This window comes from Phyllopteryx taeniolatus, chromosome 14, assembly GCF_024500385.1.
Source record: "Phyllopteryx taeniolatus isolate TA_2022b chromosome 14, UOR_Ptae_1.2, whole genome shotgun sequence".
Lineage (NCBI taxonomy): Eukaryota > Metazoa > Chordata > Actinopteri > Syngnathiformes > Syngnathidae > Phyllopteryx > Phyllopteryx taeniolatus.
Genome location: NC_084515.1, coordinates 6,563,304 through 6,584,806, shown reverse-complemented (window position 1 = coordinate 6,584,806; position 21,503 = coordinate 6,563,304). Strand labels below are relative to the sequence as shown.

The following is a 21,503-nucleotide window of genomic DNA, read 5'->3' as shown; positions in this document are numbered from 1 at the left end:
AAGATAACTTGAATGACATCCAGTACAGAGCAGACCTCCCTAGACTGAAACTACATTACTATTCATCATGATGGAACATGTAATTTGGACTGGAGAAGTATTCATTTAACAGTTCGCAGTGGTATAGAACTGCACTGAATAAAATGGAGAGGGACATTTCAAACTGCAGCTACAATAATACACAAATTGTTAAATTAATCCCTCACTGACAGTGTTAATTAAATATATTTAGAAAGGTTGAGTTTGTGATGCTTGTATTTGATTTGAGGTCATCCTCCATACAATTCAAATTTTTCCACAAATCCAATCCATACATAACATTTAGGTGTGCTAGAGAAACCACTGGAGAAGAAAGCAGGTCGTAAATTTGGACCTCCTACTACAAAGAGACTCGTCTACTTCATAGATGACCTCAACATGCCGGAGGTGGACGTATACGGGACCGTCCAGCCTCACACACTCATACGTCAGCACCTGGACTATAACCACTGGTGAGACACATTTTTAAAAGCTGTCCCCTTAACATACAGTAGAACACCAACTGACGCAGTTTGATTCTTTGCAGGTATGACAGACAAAAACTGGTACTGAAAGAGATCCATAACTGCCAGTACATCACCTGTATGAACCCAACTGCTGGAAGCTTCTCCATTAACCCTCGACTACAGGTGCAGTCTGCAGGAAAAATAAATGAGTTGTGATCTGCCGTTTATGATACCGGCTTCTAACTGCTCTGTTTTGTCATACAGAGACATTTCTCTGTGTTTTCAGTACATTTCCCTGGTGCTGATGCATTGGCCACCATCTTCTCCAGCATCTTGTCATCTCACTTCCTACAGGGTGGATTCAGCTACGGGGTCTCACGCTCCGTCAGTCCTCTCGTACAGGTGCAGTGTCAGACTCAGTGACATATTTGTGTGAATGACCATGTCACATTTGCCCGCACTACAAATGATATCAATCCCTCTAGGCTGCCATCTCTTTGCACCAGAAAATTAGTCAGAACTTCTTGCCCACTGCAATTCGCTTCCATTACATTTTCAACTTGCGAGACCTTGCCAACATCTTCCAGGTTATTTAAACACATGAAAATAATTGTTGTAAATGAATTACATTTTATGATAATTGCTGCATCTGTGCATTTATGAGCACAGGGCATCTTGTTTGCCCAGCCTGAGTGTATCCGATACCCCATGGACCTTGTTCACCTGTGGCTCCATGAGAGCTCCAGGGTGTACTCAGACAAACTGATGGAAGAGAAAGATGTGGAGCTCTTCAACAAAATCCTGCTGGACACTGGCAAGAGACACTTTGAGGTCAAAGATAAGAAATGGAAAATTAATAATAATGACTGAAACCAAACTGAATACGGTTTGCTGTTAATCTGCTTTTTGGCAATGCTAAAATTCATAATTTATAATCACAAACAACCCCTGGTATGATCTCATCTTGCAATAGTTGTTTGCTCAAACAAACACTGTTTCTGCTGCATCTCTTTAGGGAATTGAAGAATCCATTTTTATCCACCAGCCTCTGGTGTACTGTCACTTTGCTCAAGGGGTGGGAGAGCCTCGCTATCACCTGGTAAGACACTCAGATGTATTCAGGTCAGGAGATCTTTTTCAATCTGCCATTTATCTGTCAAGCATGATGCGATTAATTGATTTAGACTTCAATTAATTTATTTTGGACATGATTTCAAGCTCTATATTCACGAAGCCTTGATGTACCAAGGCTTCTGTCATATCCAATCTGGCTGAATCACTGAGGAAGAATGTGTGTTTATTAGCAAACTAATTACCTTTTCACGCGCTTATGATTTTAATTTAATGGACTCTTCAGAAGAAGTAAAATTATTCTCATATCTGGAAGTGATTACAAAAGTGATGCACTTAGCAAGCTTGTTTATTGGTCAGGCATCAGACTGGGAGAAACTGCAGAAGATCCTTATTGATGCTCTGGAGCATTATAATGAGATGCATGCTGTGATGGACCTTGTGCTGTTTGAAGAAGCTATCCACCATGTGTAAGACAAGAACACATACATACAAACACACATGTATGCATACGGTATAGAATCCACAGAGCATACACATTGTTGTAAGTGTTAATTTTTGCGCAGATGTCGAATCAACCGCATTCTGGAAGCTCCCTACGGTAACGCCCTTCTGGTTGGGGTTGGCGGCAGTGGGAAACAGAGTCTCTGTCGGCTGGCTGCCTTCCTCAGCACGCTGGAAGTCTTCCAGGTCACGCTGCGTAAAGGCTATGGCTTTAATGACCTCAAAGTAACACACACATACACACACACACACACACACGCACGCATTCCATGGACAAAAGTATTGAAAGAAACCCCTTCAGGAATTAATTAATCAATCAGCTCTTAGTTGCTTGGTATCTCTCTATTCTTCTAACTTTGTCAACATTTGATGGAACACAATTTTCTGTTCCCACTGCTCAAAAGAAGGGCCATAATATAGTCATCTTTGGATGAGTTCGGTATGCAACAACCGGGGAGCCCTGACCTCAAGCACATCAAACTCATAAACAAAAATTCCCACAGACATCTTGTAGAAATATTCTCAGAAGAGCAGAAGCTGCGTGGGACTCAGGCATTCAGGATGTGTGGCCTAAATAGCTAGAAATGTGCCTAGTGAATGGGATTAAGGAAGGAAATGTGCAGTGTTGACATTCAAGTGAATTTTGTATTCTACATGGAACATTTTCTGGAATTTTGCACTCCTATGTGGGTGTAATGACCATGTGTCCCAATACTTTCATCCATTAATGTCACCACACTGTAACAACATTATAGGCAATGATGCTCATAAATGTCCAAACAACAACATTCTTTTCTCCACATGTCCAGAGTGACATAGCAGCATTGTATATGAAGGTCGGAGTGAAGAACATTGGCACAGTGTTCCTTCATGCGGATGCCCAGATTCCTGATGAAAGCTTTTTGGTTCTCATCAATGACATGCTGGCTTCAGGTTAGTCTTTCACTTTGGTCAAAGGTTAGAGAATGAGGATAACATATCAACAAACAGATTTTTAAATCCATTTACGGAGCGATTGGATATAACTATTTGATACAGCTCTTGTATTGAATTCGATTGTACTGATGTCCCTAATGAAGTATCCAGTGGTTGTAACTGTTTTACTATACAGCATTACCACAAAGAGAAACTTAAAGAATGCTATCAAATTTCAATTTACATTATTTACAGAAGAAAAAAGACCTGTGACTTTGAATATGCGCATATTTCAGGGGACATCCCAGACCTGTTTAGTGATGAAGAAGGGGACACAATCATGACATCAATGCGAATGGAGCTGCGAGGTTTAGGACTCATCGATTCCAGAGAAAACTGCTGGAGCTTCTTTATAGAGAGAATACGCAGGCAACTCAAGGTCTGCAGTATTTCATATTTATAGTACACTGTTCTCTCACTCATGGATTCACCTATCCACTGTTTTATTTTTGTCATTTATACCTATCTGTTATTTGCTTAAAAAAAAAAAATCCCCTTTTCACTGTTGTTGTGCTCAGTCCAAAGCATTGTCTAATATAAAAGTATTGCTTTGGCTCCATCTTGTCTCATTTTGTTTCCAATGAACTATTTTGAAGTGAGTTGAGGAACTTCATGCAACATTTTGTGGAGTGTGGGGTGGGGTTTGTAGGGTGGTAGCGTCATGTGACACAGGCGGACTTTGATGTGCTTGGCTGACTGGCGCTGTGTTTGTCCATCCATCCATCCATCTTCTACCGCTTATCCGAGGTCGGGTCGCAGGGGCAGTAGCTTCAGCAGGGACGCCCAGACTTCCCTTTCCCCAGCTACTTCATCCATCTCTTCCGGGGGGATCCCGAGGCATTCCCAGGCCAGCCGAAGTATGTAGTCTCTCCAGCGTGTCCTGGGTCGTCCCCGGGGTCTCCTCCCGGTGGGACGTGCCCGGAACACCTCACCAGGGAGGCGTCCGGGAGGCATCCGAATCAGATGCCCCAGCCACCTCATCTGGCTCCTCTCGATGTGAAGGAGTAACGGCTCTACTCTGAGATCCTCCCGGATGACCGAGCTTCTCACCCTATCTCTAAGGGAGAGCCCGGACACCCTGCGGAGGAAACTCATTTCGGCCGCTTGTATCTGGGATCTCGTTCTTTCCGTCACAACCCACAGCTCATGACCATAGGTGAGGGTAGGAACGTAGATCGACCGGTAAATCGAGAGCTTCGCCTTTCGGCTTAGCTCCTTCTTTACCAATACGGATCGATACAAAGTCTGCATCACTGCAGACGCTGCACCGATCCGCCTGTCGATCTCCCGTTCCATTCTTCCCTCTCTCGTGAACAAGACCCCAAGATACTTGAACTCCTCCACTTGGGGCAGGATCTCATCCCTGACCTGGAGAGGGCACGCCACCCTTTTCCGACTGAGGACCATGGTCTCAGATTTGGAGGTGCTGATTCTCATCCCAGCCGCTTCACACTCGGCTGCGAACTGCTCCAATGAGAGTTGGAGGTCACGGCTTGATGAAGCCAACAGAACCACATCATCTGCAAAAAGCAGAGATGCAATACTGAGGCCACCAAACCGGCCCCCCTCTACGCCTCGGCTGCGCCTAGAAATTCTGTCCATGAAAGTTATGAACAGAATCGGTGACAAAGGGCAGCCTTGGCGGAGTCCAACACTCACCGGGAACGAGTCCGACTTACTGCCGGATATGCGGACCAAACTCTGACTCCGGTCGTACATGCACCGGACAGCCCGTATCAGGGGGTTCGGTACCCCATACTCCCGAAGCACCCCCCACAGGACCACCCGAGGGACACGGTCGAACGCCTTCTCCAAGTCCACAAAACACATGTAGACTGGTTGGGCGAACTCCCATGCACCCTCGAGGACCCTGCCAAGGGTGTAGAGCTGGTCCACAAAGTCGATCATCGAACTGCGACCTAGGGTATCCTGGTGCCAAGTGCACATGTGGACACCCTTATGCTTGAACATGGTGTTCGTTATGGACAATCCGTGACGAGCACAGAAGTCCAATAACAGAACACCGCTCGGGTTCTGATTGGGGGGGCCGTTCCTCCCAATCACGCCCTTCCAGGTCTCACTGTCATTGCCCACGTGAGCATTGAAGTCCCCCAGCAGAACGATGGAGTCCCCAGCGGGAGCGCTCTCCAGCACCCCCTCCTGTCATGAACATGGTTAGGGCGAAGGCGAGGAACGCAAGGCAAGAACATGGTGGACCCAATTGCAGGGAAGCAGGGAGGCAAGGCAGGAGTGCGGGAATCTCAAAATAATAATATTTAATTCCAAAAACAAATGAAAACAAAAATCAGGAAAAAGTCTAAATGCTAAATTAACAAAGTCCAAAATCTAAACACAAAGTAACAAAGAAACACTTGAGTGAACCCAAAACAAGAAACAAGACATGACTGGTGAAATACCTGAACGACAATGACATGGCAAGACATGTGACAACGACAATGAACCGACGAGAACTGAAAGAAACCAGGGAACTAAATACAAACAAATTGACGAGACAACGAGGAACACCTGGACAAGACGAGTGGCTAGAGAGAGCTGATTGGTCGACACAAAGTAGACGAGAACAGGTGGACACAACAACCTAATGAGCACACGACAAACATGGAACACAGGAAAACATGGAACAAAACTAAACACAACCCAAACCAAAACACAGACCATGACAGAATGAACCGAACAGAACAGGACCCAGCGGGAAGAACATGGCGTCACCCTGGACGCCACCAAACTGCCTCCCACCATCCTCAGCCTGCCATCCATACCTACCCTCCTCCAGTAAGCCCTATCGTTCAGTCTTTTCTGTCCTTTTCATCGGGTCCCCCCACTTGTCCTAGTTATTCACCATGCCCTACTATTTTACATCCACATGTTTCTTTAGATTCTGATTTTTCTGATTGTGAAGATGGCCCTGATTTAGTTAACCTCCTGTCTGATTCTGACTCTGACACAGATTTAGATTTTTCTGGTTCCTTCCCAAGTTTATCCTGTCCTCGTCCGTTTTTGTCACGTCTCCCCGTTTCCAACCCCAGTGAGTCCAAATCCTTTCCCTCGGACCTTTTCTTGGGCACCCGTTTGGCCATCTACCCGGGACCGCCGCGTGGTGGCCAACGGAGGCGCCCAAGTAAAGGTCAAATTTTGCCTCGTTTTTTCCCCCCTGTTCACAAATCACTTGATTTTTCACCTGTTCCCACACGTTGTTCCACGGCTCCAATTAAGTCACGTCCAGTCAAACCTGCCCCCAAGCCATGTTCAGTACCAGCCATTTTTCCTAGTTCACCTTCCCGAGACCTTGTGCACTCTTCCACTCCCGTACTCTCTACTCCCACACCTCAATGGCGGCAGGCTGAGGAAGCGACTGCAGCTCCCGTTCCGGCTAATCGGCAGCTGCGCCAGGCTCCCGTTCCGGCTCCTCGGCAGCTGCGCCAGGCTCCCGCACCGGCGGCGGTCGTTCAGCGGCCGCCACCCATCCTTGCTCCGGCGGCGCTCGTCCAGCGGCCGCCACCCGTCCTTGCTCCGGCGGCGCTCGTCCAGCGGCCGCCACCCGACCATGTTCCGGCGGCGTTCGTCCAGCAGCCGCCACCTGACCCTGCTCCAACGGCGCTCGTCCAGCGGCCGCCACCCATCCTTGCTCCGGCGGCGCTCGTCCAGCAGCCGCCACCCGTCCTTGCTCCGGCGGCGCTCATCCAGCGGCCGCCACCCGTCCTTGCTCCGGCGGCGCTCGTCCAGCGGCCGCCACCCAACCCTACTGCCTGGCCCCTGCATTACCATTGGGTTCGGCACCGTGGCCGTCCGCCTGAATGGCCCTGTAAAGACCCTGGTGCTTGGCGTCCTGGACGACCTCCTGAACCGCTCAGCCAAGCACCTCACCTCGGGTGGCCTGGATGGCCACCAGACTGACCTGAGGGGTGGACTCTGTACCCTCCTCCAGGCCCCCTTCCGCCCACCCTGGGTTGATGACTTTTTGGTTGTTGTTTGGGGAACGTCTGGGATCCGTTCCTTTAGAGGGGGGGGTACTGTCATGGTCTGTGTTTTGGTTTGGGTTGTGTTTAGTTTTGTTCCATGTTTTCCTGTGTTCCATGTTTGTCGTGTGCTCATTAGGTTGTTGTGTCCACCTGTTCTCGTCTACTTTGTGTCGACCAATCAGCTCTCTCTAGCCACTCGTCTTGTCCAGGTGTTCCTCGTTGTCTCGTCAATTTGTTTGTATTTAGTTCCCTGGTTTCTTTCAGTTCTCGTCGGTTCATTGTCGTTGTCACATGTCTTGCCATGTCATTGTCGTTCAGGTATTTCACCAGTCATGTCTTGTTTCTTGTTTTGGGTTCACTCAAGTGTTTCTTTGTTACTTTGTGTTTAGATTTTGGACTTTGTTAATTTAGCATTTAGACTTTTTCCTGATTTTTGTTTTCATTTGTTTTTGGAATTAAATATTATTATTTTGAGATTCCCGCACTCCTGCCTTGCCTCCCTGCTTCCCTGCAATTGGGTCCACCATGTTCTTGCCTTGCGTTCCTCGCCTTCGCCCTAACCATGTTCATGACACCTCCAAGGACTCCAAAAAGGGTGGGTACTCTGAACTGCTGTTTGGTGCATAGGCACAAACAACAGTCAGGACCCATCCCCCCACCCGAAGGCAGAGGGAGGCTACCCTTTCGTCCACCGGGGTGAACCCCAACGTACAGGCGCCGAGCTGGGGAGCAATAAGTACACCCACACCTGCTCGGCGCCTCTCACCGTGGGCAACTCCAGAGTGGAAGAGAGTCCAACCCCTCTCGAGAGGACTGGTACCAGAGCCCAAGCTGTGCGTGGAGGCGAGTCCGACTATATCTAGTCGGAACTTCTCGCCCTCACACACCAGCTCGGGCTCCTTCCCTGCCAGAGAGGTGACATTCAACGTCCCTAGAGTCAGCTTCTGTAGCCGGGGATCGGATTGCCAAGGTCCCCGCCTTCGGCCACCGCCCAGCTCGCATTGCACCCGACCCCTATGGCCCCTCCCACAGGTGGTGAGCCCATGGGAAGGGGGGCCCACGTTACCCTTTCGGGCTGTGCCCGGCCGGTCCCCATGGGTGCAGGCCCGGCCACCAGGCACTCTCCTTCGAGCCCCAACTCCAGGCCTGGCTCCAGAGGGGGGCCCCGGTGACCCGCGTCCGGGCAAGGGAAACCTAGGTCCATAATTTATTTTCTTCATACGGGGTCTTTGAGCCGTGCTTTGTCTGGTCCCTCACCTAGGACCTGTTTGCCATTGGTGACCCTGCCAGGGGCATAAAGCCCCAGACAACTTAGCTCCTAGGATCATTGGGACACACAAACCCCTCCACCACGATAAGGTGACGGCCCAAGGAGGGGGCGCTGTGTTTTAATTGATGACACCCTCATAATTTAACGATTTTTCTGCATATTAAATTAGCGATTTAACATAATTTTGGGGTGCTGTTGTGTTCATGGGAGAGTGCAACGGTATACGATAGCAATATAAGGTATTATACCAACTTGAACAAAGTGGTGCTTGGAAAGTGAAGCTAGATGATGTTTTTGTTTTTTAATTTCCTGAAAAGTTGTCATTTTCCAGATGGGAGGATTCCGCCCTACAGCGACAATACAGTATATAAAATATGACTCAATACTGCCACTTTATAATATAGTACGCTCCTTTTACAACACCAGCAATGCAGTGAATTTGGCCTCCACTGCTGCCTCTGAAGTTACACCAAGACATGGGGGCGTGTTAATTTTGGCGATGAAATGGGAGGGGGGGTCCAAAGTAAATTACCCTTTTACCAGTTGATCCAAAATGGATTAATTTTATTGGAATTGCTTTTTTTCATTTTCTTAAGCCCAAAAAATACATAAAGACAACTTGTTAGTGAACTATGGACCATCTACACCCCAGAGGTCCTTTAAGGCAATTATAAAGCTTTTGTTGGGTCGTCAATTACCCGCGGATTTTCAGTATTTGTGGGGGAACACTGTATTAACAGATCACATCCGATCTTTAGCATTGTTTTCGATTACTGTGCTTCGTTTTCTGTTACACCTCCATCATCCAGGTGGTGTTGTGTTTTTCCCCTGTGGGGTTCACACTGCGGACACGGGCACGGAGGTTTCCAGCTCTGGTGAACTGCACGGCCATCGATTGGTTCCACCCTTGGCCTCAGCGCGCCTTGCAGTCTGTCAGCACCACTTTCATTCAGAAGATACCTGGACTGGAGGTCTTTATGTTGTCAACATCCCCTTTTGATGTGATAATTTTAACAACATATTTAGAATCGTAAAAGCTACAGTGGAACCTCACAGGTCGAACACAATAAAAAAATTAAAAAATGTTTGCCTTAATGTAATGTTTATTGACTGTACAGGAAATGCTTTAAGTACCATTTTAACTGTCATACAAGTGGTAATAAAATATTAACCAGTCTTAGCAATGAATGACAAAGGTGTAATGTGAGTGTCACTATTAACTTAATTGTAATTAGCCTACGGGTAAATGTAATATAACATTTAACCTCTGCAGCCAAATGTGAGGACGTCCATCAGTGAGTTTATCTCCCATGCCCACACCAGTGTCAATGAGGTAAGTTATTGCAAAGCACCATGGGAGAGTTTCACTCCTGACACCACTTTTGTCATCTCCTCTTGTCTCGCCGCATCACAGCTGAGTGTCAAGTACCAGCAGAGTGAGAAGCACTTCAACTACACCACGCCAAAGAGTTTCCTGGAGTTCATAAAGCTTTACGGCAACCTGTTGGGGAAGAAACGAACTGAGCTCAGTCAGAAGATGGAAAGATTAGAGAACGGCCTCCAGAAGCTGCAGAGCACCGCCTCCCAGGTCAGCAATTGTGTTTCTGAGATATTGTGTTTGTGAGATAAGAATTGTCATCTATTACCAGAGGTGGGGAACTCGAATCAAATGACCTGACTTGAGTCAGACTTTGCAAATTTTAAGGACTTGCTTTGCTTTAGACTTGAGACTTGTGTGACTTATTCCCACCTCTATTTAATCCCTTTCATTAGTCATTGTTTTATTTCTCTTCCAGGTGGAAGATCTTAAAGCCAAGCTAGCGGCGCAAAAAGTGGAGCTACGTCAGCGGAACACGGACATTGAGGCTCTCATCTCTAAAATAGGGCAACAGACAGACAATCTCAACCAAGAGAGAGCTGTGGCTGATGCTGAGGAGCAAAAGGTAAAGAGGTGTGTGATATTTGTTTCCCGTCCTAATAACTGCTACCCATTTCCTGTATTATTTTAGGCATTTTTAAACAGTGGGTAGCACGTCTGCCTCACAGTTCTGAGGTTCAGTGTTTTTCAGCTGGGATAAGCTTCGGCTCACTCATGACCCTAATGAGGATAAGCGCTATAGAAAATGGATTTATTTTTTTTTTTTTAAGGCTGGAAAAATCCAATGTGTCTTTTTAGGTGGAAGCAATTCAAGCAGAGGTGGGCAAACAGCAGCGAGAGACAGAAAATGACCTGGCCAAAGCTGAACCTGCACTCCAGGCCGCCAATGCAGCCCTCAATACACTCAACAGGGTAAAATCTCCTTGATGCCCTTTGTGTAAACATACAGGATTTCCCACAAAACAATACTGTTTCACTGACCATTACTCATATTAAATTTTGGGATTTGGGTTTATTGACATAGATTAATACATTTGAGGTAATTTAATACTGTATCTTAAGAGAAATGGTTAGCGTGGGCTCTCTCTTCAACAAGCAATGAATGTTCGATTTTGAGATTCCTATCTCACGACCCAATTGCCGCATAGAGTTTTTTGAGGATTGTTGGAGCATTTCCACCAATTGTTTTTTGTGGGGCTGATGGATGGCCAAGGTCTTCCAGAAGGTTGCTTACGAATGCCTTGAACATTTCTGCTTCTAAATTATCTGATACGAGCAATGGTCGCATTGGTGGTTCACTGTAAAACTGTCTTCTAAATTGTATTTACAAGTTAATCGTATTTTGACATTATTTAGGTTTATTTGCACCTTAAACTAAATTTATGTGAGTTATTTTTTTGCGACAACATGTACAAAGCGTTGCATTTGTGTACGCGTTTCAGTTGAATCTAACCGAGCTGAGGACGTTCCCAAACCCTCCGGCGATCGTCACCAACGTCACAGCAGCGGTTGTAGTGCTGCTCGCTCCTCAGGGCAAGATCCCCAAAGATCGGAGCTGGAAGGCTTCCAAGGTGGTCATGAGCAAGGTGATCCTTTTTAACAGACACCCACATAGGAGACCCTCTGAAATAAATTAGATTCTGGCCATTTGTTGCTAGGCAGAATATACTGTATGAGGCACAGTATTGTGCCCGATACTGTAGACCAGTAAGTGTGGGGCATGCCTCCTACGGGGGTCACAAGAGGAATTCATTTGAGGTGCAGCGATTTTTCAACTTGTGATGCTAACTTTATCTATTTTTAATTCCTGTTATGAGAGCAGAAAGAGACGACGAGTCCATATATCGATTCCTCTGACGTCTCGAATGAGTGATTTCGTAACACGCAAGAAGTGTTTTGTGATTCTGAACATTTATAACAAGGCGTCAAGACAGAAGCACTCTAAAGTTTGGCTATATTTCATGCGAAAAGATTATACTTGCTACTTCCAACTCTTCCAAAGCTTTAATTTCCAATGTAAACGTCTTTTGTACTATCCTACAATCAAAATCAATCAATAATAATATTTTTATAAATATGATGACATCATATATCATTTGCAGCATTACATTCCCTCACACAATGAGAATTGATACCGGAGACAAATTCCTTGTGTGTTTTGGACATACTTGGCAAATAAAGATGATTCTGATTCTGATTCTGATTCTGATAAGAGAATCGATAAGAAATCGGACTAATAAGTAGTATCGATAATGGAATCGGAACAGCTAAATGCTTATCAATTCACATCCCAAATTGAGACAGTAGTATCAAAAGCAACACTATTGTAGTATTAGGCTCACTCTTAAAAAAAGAATTCAAATGAGCTTTTTATTTTAGTTAAAGTTTTATTATTTTAGTGGCGCTATGAATTTTAGCACTTTGAACTCCACTGCTATAGGTCAATTAAAAAATTTGTCAGCCAGACAGACACATAAAAAGGAAGTTACAGTCGTCCAAAACCATTTTGAGACATGTCTATGTATTTACATTAATTTCACAAGTGAATCACTGTATTAAATACACCACAGTGTATTTCATGAGTTGAAGAAAGTCCACTATAAAACTATCTTTTACATTTCAAATTTAATTAGATGTAATCCACACAAGGATTGAAATTATTCAAGTGTCCTTGTGCTGTTCCTTGTTTGTCAAGGTGGATGATTTCCTGCAGGCTCTGGTGAACTTTGACAAGGAGGACATCCCAGAGGCCACGGTGAAGGTTGTGAGGGACGACTACCTTAGTGACCCCGAGTTCAACCCTGAGTTCGTGCATCACAAATCTTCTGCTGCTGCTGGGCTCTGTGCTTGGGTGATCAATATGATCCGCTTCCATGATGTAGGTTTAATGTCATCAGAACTGAGCCCCAATTACACTTCATGAACAATAGGCCATCGGAGACACTTTGTAGTCATTTAAATACTCCGGAAGGGTTTCGGCCAGAATCGTTTGGTCTCTACTCTATGCTTGGACTTTTTAAACAGGGTGGGCCAAAATTCAGTTTTTTTTTTTCATGAAAAGTAATCGTCGACTGCCGAGTGTGGGGGTATATCTGTATTATACTGTTTAACACATGCACATCACAGTTCAGAGGTCGTTGGTTTAAATCCAGGCTGCGGCTTTCCTGTATCGAATTTAAATGTTCTCCCTGTGTCTGCGTGGGTTTTTTCCAGGGACTCCGATTTTCTCCAACATTCCACAAAAATGGATGGTAGGTTAATTGAAGACTCTAAATTGTCCATATCTGTGAATGTGAGTGTGAATGGTTGTTTGTCTATGCGTGAGCTGCGATTGGCTGATGACCTGTTCGCGGTGTATCCTGCCTCTCACCCAAAGGGTACGTTCAGAAATTTAATCTGATGCTCTCAATGCGCTCTGAGAGTGCAGTGTTCAAGGAGGCAGAGGGCATTCCATTTTCTATGAATTTACGAATGAGCGTGTTGGCCATTGGCAGGGATACGTCAGTGCATCTGCCATATTGAATGTTGTCATTTCTGCATGTAAACATCTCGTCCTGCCTGACGCTTCGGCCACTCTGTCTCCTCAGTCAGAGGGGCGGGAGTGTGCTCCGGCACTCCCGGAGTGTGGCGCTCTGAATAAACGAATGGCACACTCCAACAACGCTCTGAGTTTCCAAACGTTCCGGAGTTTAGAGAGCGTGTGAATTTAAGCAACAAATTTGGCTTTTTTTAATACATTCTACTTAATGATATCATTAATGTATGTCTTTATAAAGCAAATTAATAACAAGAGCTATTTTTCTTACAAAAAAAACATTGCATCCTGCACTGTGGAGTTTTTGTGTGTAAATGTTTTCCCCTTCCCAATCCTTGTGCTGCCATGGGTAGATTTTTGTGAGTACATCTCAAATCGTTATTCAATGAAACAGATGTTTTATTTACATGCCACGAAGCAATTAAGAGTATTCAATCCACAGGTATTCTGTGAGGTGGCGATGAAGAGGATGTGCCTGTCACAAGCCAACACTGACCTTGTCGAGGCCGCGGATAAGCTCCAGGTCATTAGGAAGAAACTAGCTGTGAGTCCTCACAGAACATTTGAATAATGTAATGCATGGATGAGCTTGAAAAACCTTTCATTGCCATCTCTATTTCATAAATTGTTTTCAGGATTTAGACAGCAGCCTGGAATCTCTGACCAGCAATTACGAGAAAGCCACGTCAGAGAAACTGCGTTTTCAGGAAGAAGTTAACCGAACAAACAAGACTATTAAACTAGCCAATCGGCTAGTCAAAGGGCTGCAGGTGGCATCCAATGATAATTTATGAGTTTGATTATGTTAAAATGTTAAAATAGCCACTGTGCCTTGCTGTGTATTCTATTGTGTGCTGTGCATTTTCTCTCAGGGTGAAAATGTGCGTTGGGCCCAATCAGTGGCTCAGTACCATCAACAGGAGGCCACTCTTTGTGGAGATGTCCTCCTAACCGCAGCCTTCATCTCTTACGCCGGCTCCTTCTCCATAAGGTACCGCAGGGAGCTGGTGGACAACCTCTGGAGGCCTTTTCTCCGCAGCCAGAAGGTGAAGAATGTTCAAAACACTAATCACAAACATCATTATCATTCTTCTTAAAGTAGCCATATGGAATATTTTGGCTATTTAGACCTCCATAGCGGCGCGGTGGACAACTGGTGAGAGCGTCAGCCTCACAGTTCTGAGGACTGGGGTTCAATCCCCGGCCCCGCCTGTGTGGAGTTTGCATGTTCTCCCCGTGCCTGCGTGGGTTTTCTCCGGGCACTCCGGTTTCCTCCCAAAAACATGCATTAATTGGAGACTCTAAATTGCCCGTAGGCATGACTGTGAGTGCGAATGGTTGTTTGTTTCTATGTGCCCTGTGATTGACTGGCAACCAGTTCAGGGTGTACGCCGCCTCCTGCCCGATGACAGCTGGGATAGGCTCCAGCACGCCCGCGACCCTAGTGAGGAGAAGCGGCTCAGAAAATGGATGGATGGATGGATATATAGACACAAGATAGAGATGATCTTAGAATAAATGTCGTTTTTATAAAACGTCCATCCATCCATTTCCAACACCGCTTATCCTGGTTAGGGTCGCGGGGCACTGGAGCCTATCCCAGCTGACTTCGGGCGAAAGGCAGGCTACACCCTGAACTGGTCACCAGTCAGTCGCAGGGCACATATAGACACGGACAACCATTCGCACTCACATTCACACCGTCACTGAGTGGGAACTGAACCCACGCTGCCTGCACCAAAGTCAGGCGAGTGTACGACTACACCATCAGTGACCTTTTTTTTTTTTCCACATTTTTCTCTAAACTGATCTCGTATTATTCCTTAGACTTATATTAGTGTTAGTTTACTACATATTGTGGCTGAAAATAATTTTTCCTCCTTTTAACCTTAATTGAGGTGTCTTTACTTACAGTATAAAGATAGTCTTCCAACTACCAAGCATTCATTTGTGTCGCTTCTTCCTCCAAAAGATACCCATTCCCACGACAACAGACTTGGATCCTGTGTGCCTGCTGACTGACGATGCCATGGTCGCCCAGTGGAACAACGAAGGCTTGCCAGGAGACAAAATGTCCACCCAGAATGCCACCATCCACACTAATTGTGAGTGGTGCCTATATATTCACTGCTTGGTCACCAGTGCAACTGTAGCACCCTACTACTTTGCTTACTCCATCCATTTTCTATGGCGCTTGTCCTCAGGGTCATGGTTGAGCTTGAGCCTATCGCAGTATACAGTGGAAGAGCAGCGAGACACACACAAAAAAAAATCTTGAATAACAATTTACCAACTTTTCACTTTACCCGGTACAAACAAACAAAAACAATACTGTTGCTAATAATGGGTGTGGCGTGTGTTTTGCTGAAGGTGAACGCTGGCCTCTCCTCATTGACCCTCAGCTACAGGGCATCAAGTGGGTAAAGAGTCGCTATGGCAGCAGCCTCAAAGTCGTCAGTCTGAGTCAAAAAGGGTACTTTTGGTTAATCATGTTTCTTCTCAGTAAATCCTGCAATGCTTTCACATTACAACACACAGTTGGAATGAATGTTTTTGCACTAAGATTGCTCAATCTTCCATTATGTTGCCTCAGTTACGTGGATGTGATCGAGCAAGCTGTCGTGGCTGGAAGCACTGTGCTCATTGAGAACATTGAAGAGACAATTGACCCGGTTCTTGACCCACTCTTGGGTCGACACACAATCAAAAAGGGCAGGTAACAACTCACATGACTGTGACTTTATGCTTTATCCATTTCTTTGAGATTAAGAAAATCAACTGGTCCAGAATGCTCCTGCTCCAATTCTTACTTGTTTCAGAAAACTGGAAAATATCACATTGGTCTTCAAATCTTTACACTGGCTTCCTAGAAGTAAAACAATATATTTTACAATCTTACTGATGCTCCACAAAACTTGGACTTACAATCATTGTAAATATATTGAATACCTTTTAGTTCCCTATGAGGCCTACTGAGTGCTTCAAGAACCAAAACCAAAGAAAGTGAAGCAGCATTCTGTTTCTTTGCTCCTCAACAGAGGAACAAACTAAATGAACACCTGAGATCTGTTCAAACTGTTGGCCTTTAAGTCTGTCGTAAAAGCCTTATTGTTCATGGCTGCCTTTTCACAAATCAAAAATATTATTTATTTTGCTTCCATGTGTTTTGTCATTTCACTCTTTTGTTTTATCTTTCCATTGATCCTGCTTTTATGTTGGAATTGTATCTTGAATTTCATCTTTTCATTTAATCTTGTTTTTAATCAGTATTTCTTTGCCTCTGTTAATCAGTATGGATTTGCCCTGGCATTGCACAAAAAAAACCTTGCTTTGCCGAGCCCATGTTCAGCCTTCTAAACTTGTATTGCAGTTGTGTCAAGGTGGGCGACAAGGAGTGCTTCTTCCATCCTTGCTTCAGACTCATCCTTCACACCAAACTGGCCAACCCTCACTATAAGCCAGAGATTCAGGCTCAGACCACTCTTATTAATTTCGCTGTGACCAGGGATGGGCTGGAGGATCAGCTCCTTGCTCAGGTTGTCAACCAGGAGAGGCCTGACCTTGAACATCTTAAGGTACAATAGCAATACTACAGTATTTTATTAATAGAGTGCAGCTCAGAAAGGTTTTTTTTTTGTTTGTTTTTTAAAATCTCCCACAGAGCGAAATAACTCAACTGCAGAACACATTTAAGATTGAGTTGAAACTTCTGGAGGACGAGCTGCTGACCAGGTTGTCTACAGCAGAGAGCAACTTTCTGGGTGACAATTTGCTGGTGGAGAAGCTTGAGAGCACCAAGCAGACTGCTGCTGAGATTGAGATGAAGGTAAATTTTGGGACATATCTGTCCATCCATTAACTGTATACTGTACGGCAGTACTATGGTCATTGGGGTTACGGGTGAGCTGGAGCCTATCCCTGATTTTGGGCAAGAGGCGGGGTCACTAGTCAATCACAGGGCACATACAGACAAACAACCATTCATGTAAATGGTAAATTTTGACTCAATAAACCTAATACCTGCAAACACCCACACACGCATGAGGAGAACATGCAAACTCCACACAGGATGGCTGGAGCCCAGATTCAAATCTGAAAACAGTGAGGCTGACGTGCTGACCACTATGACACCATGCTGAAATACCCATCCATCCAGAAATTACCAAATTATTATTATTGTTCTAATCACATTTCATCTTTTTTGTCAATTTCCATTTTTTCTTTGTAGGGCATCATAATGTGATGTGAGATAATTTTGGTTATTTACTGTGTGCTTGTCAGAAGTAACACCACATCATTCTAATGTTGCACAAGATTGTCGATTTTTTTATGGATGTTCTGAATGTTTCTGATTGGCCTTAAAGGTTATAGTGCCACCTGTTGCTTTGGCATGCACTTAAAAGTCAGTGGATGCATTCTTTACATGTACGGTGGACCTCGCTATTTATCACCGCAGAGGGATAGGGACGAGCCGTACCACGAATAGCGAAAATCTACGAATAATTGACACTCCCTTATAATAGCCACGAAAATAATTTTTATAAAATGTTAAAAAATCATTTAAAAAATGCAAATAAGAGTAGATCAGTTTAAAATCAGTAAATATGTGAATTTGTGAATGCCAAACCGTGAAATTGCAGGGGTCCACCTTAATGAAGTATATTTGTGACAAAAAAATACCCTTGTGCTATGTTTGGACATGTCGTAAAAAATACTCAAACAAATGCCCTCTGACAATGTTAACAATAGTGGGGAAAAACTAAAGACCCAAAGTTCCGGATCAACACCAAAATTCTGATCATTCACTAACAAGTGGTGATAAAAACAACATAAGCTCCTTCCCAGGTCCTGGAAGCTAAAGTCAACGAGGTGAAGATAAACGAAGCCAGAGAACATTATCGTCCTGTGGCTGTCAGAGCTTCCCTGCTCTACTTTATCATAAATGACCTCAAGAAGATCAACTCTATGTACCAGTTCAGCCTCAAGGTAACCACACACCAGAGAGGGGAGCGCCGACACGGCTGCATCACACGTGATCACTGCAAAGAGAATCCTTCCTACGTCCTCAGGCATTCAACATGGTCTTCCACAAAGCGGTGGAAATGGTCGAGCCCTGCGAGGATGTGACCAGTAGAGTGAAAACGCTTATAGATTGTGTTACATACTCCACCTTCAACTACATCAGCAGGGGGCTCTTTGAGAGAGACAAGCTTATCTTCACTGCACAACTGGCCTTCCAGGTGTGTTTGTGTGCATTTGTGTCTGAATGTGTATCATCGCTGACAATAATCTCCAATCTTTCTCCAGTTGCTCCTGATGGGTAAGGAGATAGATGTGCACGAGCTGGACTTCCTGTTACGCTTCAACATCGACCACTCTTTTGTCAGCCCGCTGGACTTTCTCTCCAACGCTGCATGGAGTGCAATCAAGGTACAGAGATGACCTCACATTCCTAACCCGAAAAATTATTAACATATATTTCATAGAGTGCAGATAAAGTGTAAAGGTTTCTAATATTAATGTTCTCTACAGTAGAGATTTACTTGATTGAATATTCCACTTAAGTCACTGATGGTATAGTGGTGCACTCGCCTGACTTTGGTGCGGGCAGCGTGGGATCAGTTCCCACTCAGTGACGGTGTGAATGTGAGTGCGAATGGTTGTCCGTGTCTATATGTGCCCTGCGACTGACTGGCGACTAGTTCAGGGTGTAGTCCGCCTTTCGCCCGAAGTCAGCTGGGATAGGCTCCAGCGCCCCGCGACCCTAACCAGGATAAGCGGTGTTGACAATGACATGACAATATTCTACTTTTTTGTGGATCATAGTAAATATACATACAGTACAAGTACACTCTAATTTTTGGAGAACAAAAATATAGGAATTCTCCTTATATTCATGGTTCACTAGGCGCAAATTCACCTATTCGAGTTTTTCAATTTTTGTAAAACACCCTAAAATAGCACAAGATGCCGCCAAAGCCCTGTTTAAATAAGAATTGGTCTCAAGGAAGTGTGTTGTATTGATACAGCTTGACTGATAGACAAGCTTTGTATGTCAGGGAGGAGATATGCTTGTACATGTACATGCACACTTCTAGTGCATTGTTGTTGTTTTTTAACCACAACAAAAAACAATTATCTCTCAGGAATTTGTTTTTGTAAACTAAACTATTACTATAGGCAATTATAATCATTTTTTTTTTTTAGCTGGGGGGGTGAATTACTCACATCTAAGAGTACAAAATTCTCCTTAAGCCCCAATGAGAGTGAGGGGTCAATGTAGCAGTTTTATGCCCTCAGCACCATTTGGGAAAGTCCCGAATTCCATATTTTCATCAACATCAGGTCGACCTGTGACTCTGCGATGTCCCTGAATAAAATCCCATGAGTTTTCTTGATATTGTATACCAAAGCTGATGTGTTACTACAGTATATACATTTAAGCCCGTAGCCAGCCATGACCAAGTGGCTGTTTGAATGACAAACTAGGGCAAGACAAAAGTTCTGTGAAAATTGGCCAACTGGAAGATGAGATGCCAAAAACACATGATTAGCGACTAATCGACTCGCAAGCTTTAAACGGCAATGCGAAGAAGGTTCAACCCCGACTGGATACTTGACAGTAAAAGTACTATGTCATTTATTTTTTTAATACTTGCTATGTATTTTTTACCAACAGTACACCTGAAAAAAAACCTTTTGATCGTAGCTTTATAAACTCGGTCTGTTAGTGTTCTACCTCCATCTTCCAAAGGTGATGAGTTTCACTGATGAGTTTCGAGGTCTGGACCGGGACATTGAAGGCTCTCCTAAGCGCTGGAAGAAAATGGTGGAGTCCGAGTCTCCGGAGAAGAAGTTTCCTCAGGACTGGAAAGGGAAAAGCTCCCTGCAAAAACTCATCATCATGAGAGCTCTGAGACCTGACCGCATGACATATGCTGTCAGGTGAGAAGCATTTCCATCTAACACAAAATATCAATTCTGCTTCCTCACAGATACTCCCTGGTCTTATCACTTGAACTGGACAAGAGGTAACATTTTCTCATTACTATTGGATTGTTTCCATTGTAGGAACTTTGTGGATGAGAAGCTTGGGGTGAAATATACAGAAGGTCGTAAAACAGAATTTGCAAAGTCCTTCAGAGAAAGCGGTCCAGCCTCTCCTATGTTCTTCATTCTCTCTCCTGGAGTGGACCCACTTAAAGATGTGGAGTCGCTTGGTACATAAAACACAAACAAATAGCATGTACATATTGCATCCAAATGTGAAACAGATTAACTTAGTTCAGTACTTCTTATGGTCGTCAGGGAGAAAGCTGGGCTTCACCATCGACCTTGGCAAGCTTCACAACGTGTCGTTGGGTCAGGGCCAAGAGGCAGTGGCTGCGGTTGCTATGGAAACCGCTGCAAAGGAGGGTCACTGGGTTATATTGCAGGTTCACTTCTCATATTTCCATCAGGATGACCATATGACTTAAAAATACTGTATAAACACAGCACTTTTGTTTTGACTCCCACTTTTTTTATTCTTTTCTAATTTAAGATACATTAAAGTAGTTAAGTTACATTATTTTACCATAACAATGTACTGTCACATATGTATATAGTTTAGTTCATCTTAACTTAATGTAACCCAGTTTTATATTGTGTTGTTCAGCTCATCATAATGTAACATATCGTGGCTTAATTTAGACTATCCTAACCTAATGAAACAAAAGAGTAATCAGAATCAGAAGCAGAATCATCTTTATTTCACCAAGTATGTCAAAAACAAGGAATTTGTCTCCGGTAGTTGGAGCCGCTCTAGTACGACAACAGACACTCAATTGACAGAGAATACTTTTGAGACATAAAGACATTGAGACAAAACAGTCACTGAGCAATAAAAGGTTGCCAGTAATCTGGTAATGTACAATTTTGTATGTATTTATTTTGACAATTGTGCAAAAAGATGCAGAGTTCTCTAGCAATGAGAGCAGTTTGAATGACTAATAGAGCAATAGTCCGATGCAATGACCATTGTGCAAAGGGCGCAGAGACTTCAAGAAATGTATGCAGTTTAGTGACTAGTAGTGCAATAATCTGGGACAATGTTGATTGTGCAAATTGGCAGCATGTTACAATGGAATTGTAAGTTAACTGTTTAAGAAGTTAATGGGAAGAGGGAAGAAGCTGTTGGAATGTCTGCTAGTTTTAGTTTGCGTTGTTCCGTAGCGCCTACCTGAGGGAAGGAGCTAGAAGAGCTGGTGACCAGGATGTGGAGGGTCCAAGAGGATTTTGCATGCTCTTGTCTTAGTTCTGGCAG

At 44.4% G+C, this 21,503-nt stretch overlaps 1 protein-coding gene across 1 annotated transcript in view; it reads left to right on the top strand.

Annotated features, from left to right (window-relative positions):
- dnah9l (dynein, axonemal, heavy polypeptide 9 like) overlaps positions 1-21,503 on the top strand; it is a 59,099-nt gene that overhangs the window by 31,228 nt on the left and 6,368 nt on the right. Inside the window, exons 48-78 of the mRNA XM_061797117.1 lie at positions 326-491; positions 566-668; positions 750-887; positions 971-1,072; positions 1,155-1,316; positions 1,501-1,584; positions 1,917-2,026; positions 2,123-2,285; positions 2,870-2,993; positions 3,272-3,414; positions 9,095-9,256; positions 9,559-9,618; positions 9,700-9,873; positions 10,082-10,228; positions 10,462-10,575; positions 11,106-11,249; positions 12,359-12,541; positions 13,641-13,742; positions 13,834-13,968; positions 14,071-14,244; positions 15,171-15,303; positions 15,569-15,671; positions 15,792-15,914; positions 16,569-16,773; positions 16,860-17,024; positions 18,044-18,184; positions 18,268-18,438; positions 18,506-18,628; positions 19,953-20,143; positions 20,270-20,418; positions 20,507-20,634. Coding sequence (XP_061653101.1) covers positions 326-491; positions 566-668; positions 750-887; positions 971-1,072; positions 1,155-1,316; positions 1,501-1,584; positions 1,917-2,026; positions 2,123-2,285; positions 2,870-2,993; positions 3,272-3,414; positions 9,095-9,256; positions 9,559-9,618; positions 9,700-9,873; positions 10,082-10,228; positions 10,462-10,575; positions 11,106-11,249; positions 12,359-12,541; positions 13,641-13,742; positions 13,834-13,968; positions 14,071-14,244; positions 15,171-15,303; positions 15,569-15,671; positions 15,792-15,914; positions 16,569-16,773; positions 16,860-17,024; positions 18,044-18,184; positions 18,268-18,438; positions 18,506-18,628; positions 19,953-20,143; positions 20,270-20,418; positions 20,507-20,634 — 4,322 coding nt within the window. The remainder of the gene's footprint in view (positions 1-325; positions 492-565; positions 669-749; positions 888-970; positions 1,073-1,154; positions 1,317-1,500; positions 1,585-1,916; positions 2,027-2,122; positions 2,286-2,869; positions 2,994-3,271; positions 3,415-9,094; positions 9,257-9,558; positions 9,619-9,699; positions 9,874-10,081; positions 10,229-10,461; positions 10,576-11,105; positions 11,250-12,358; positions 12,542-13,640; positions 13,743-13,833; positions 13,969-14,070; positions 14,245-15,170; positions 15,304-15,568; positions 15,672-15,791; positions 15,915-16,568; positions 16,774-16,859; positions 17,025-18,043; positions 18,185-18,267; positions 18,439-18,505; positions 18,629-19,952; positions 20,144-20,269; positions 20,419-20,506; positions 20,635-21,503) is intronic.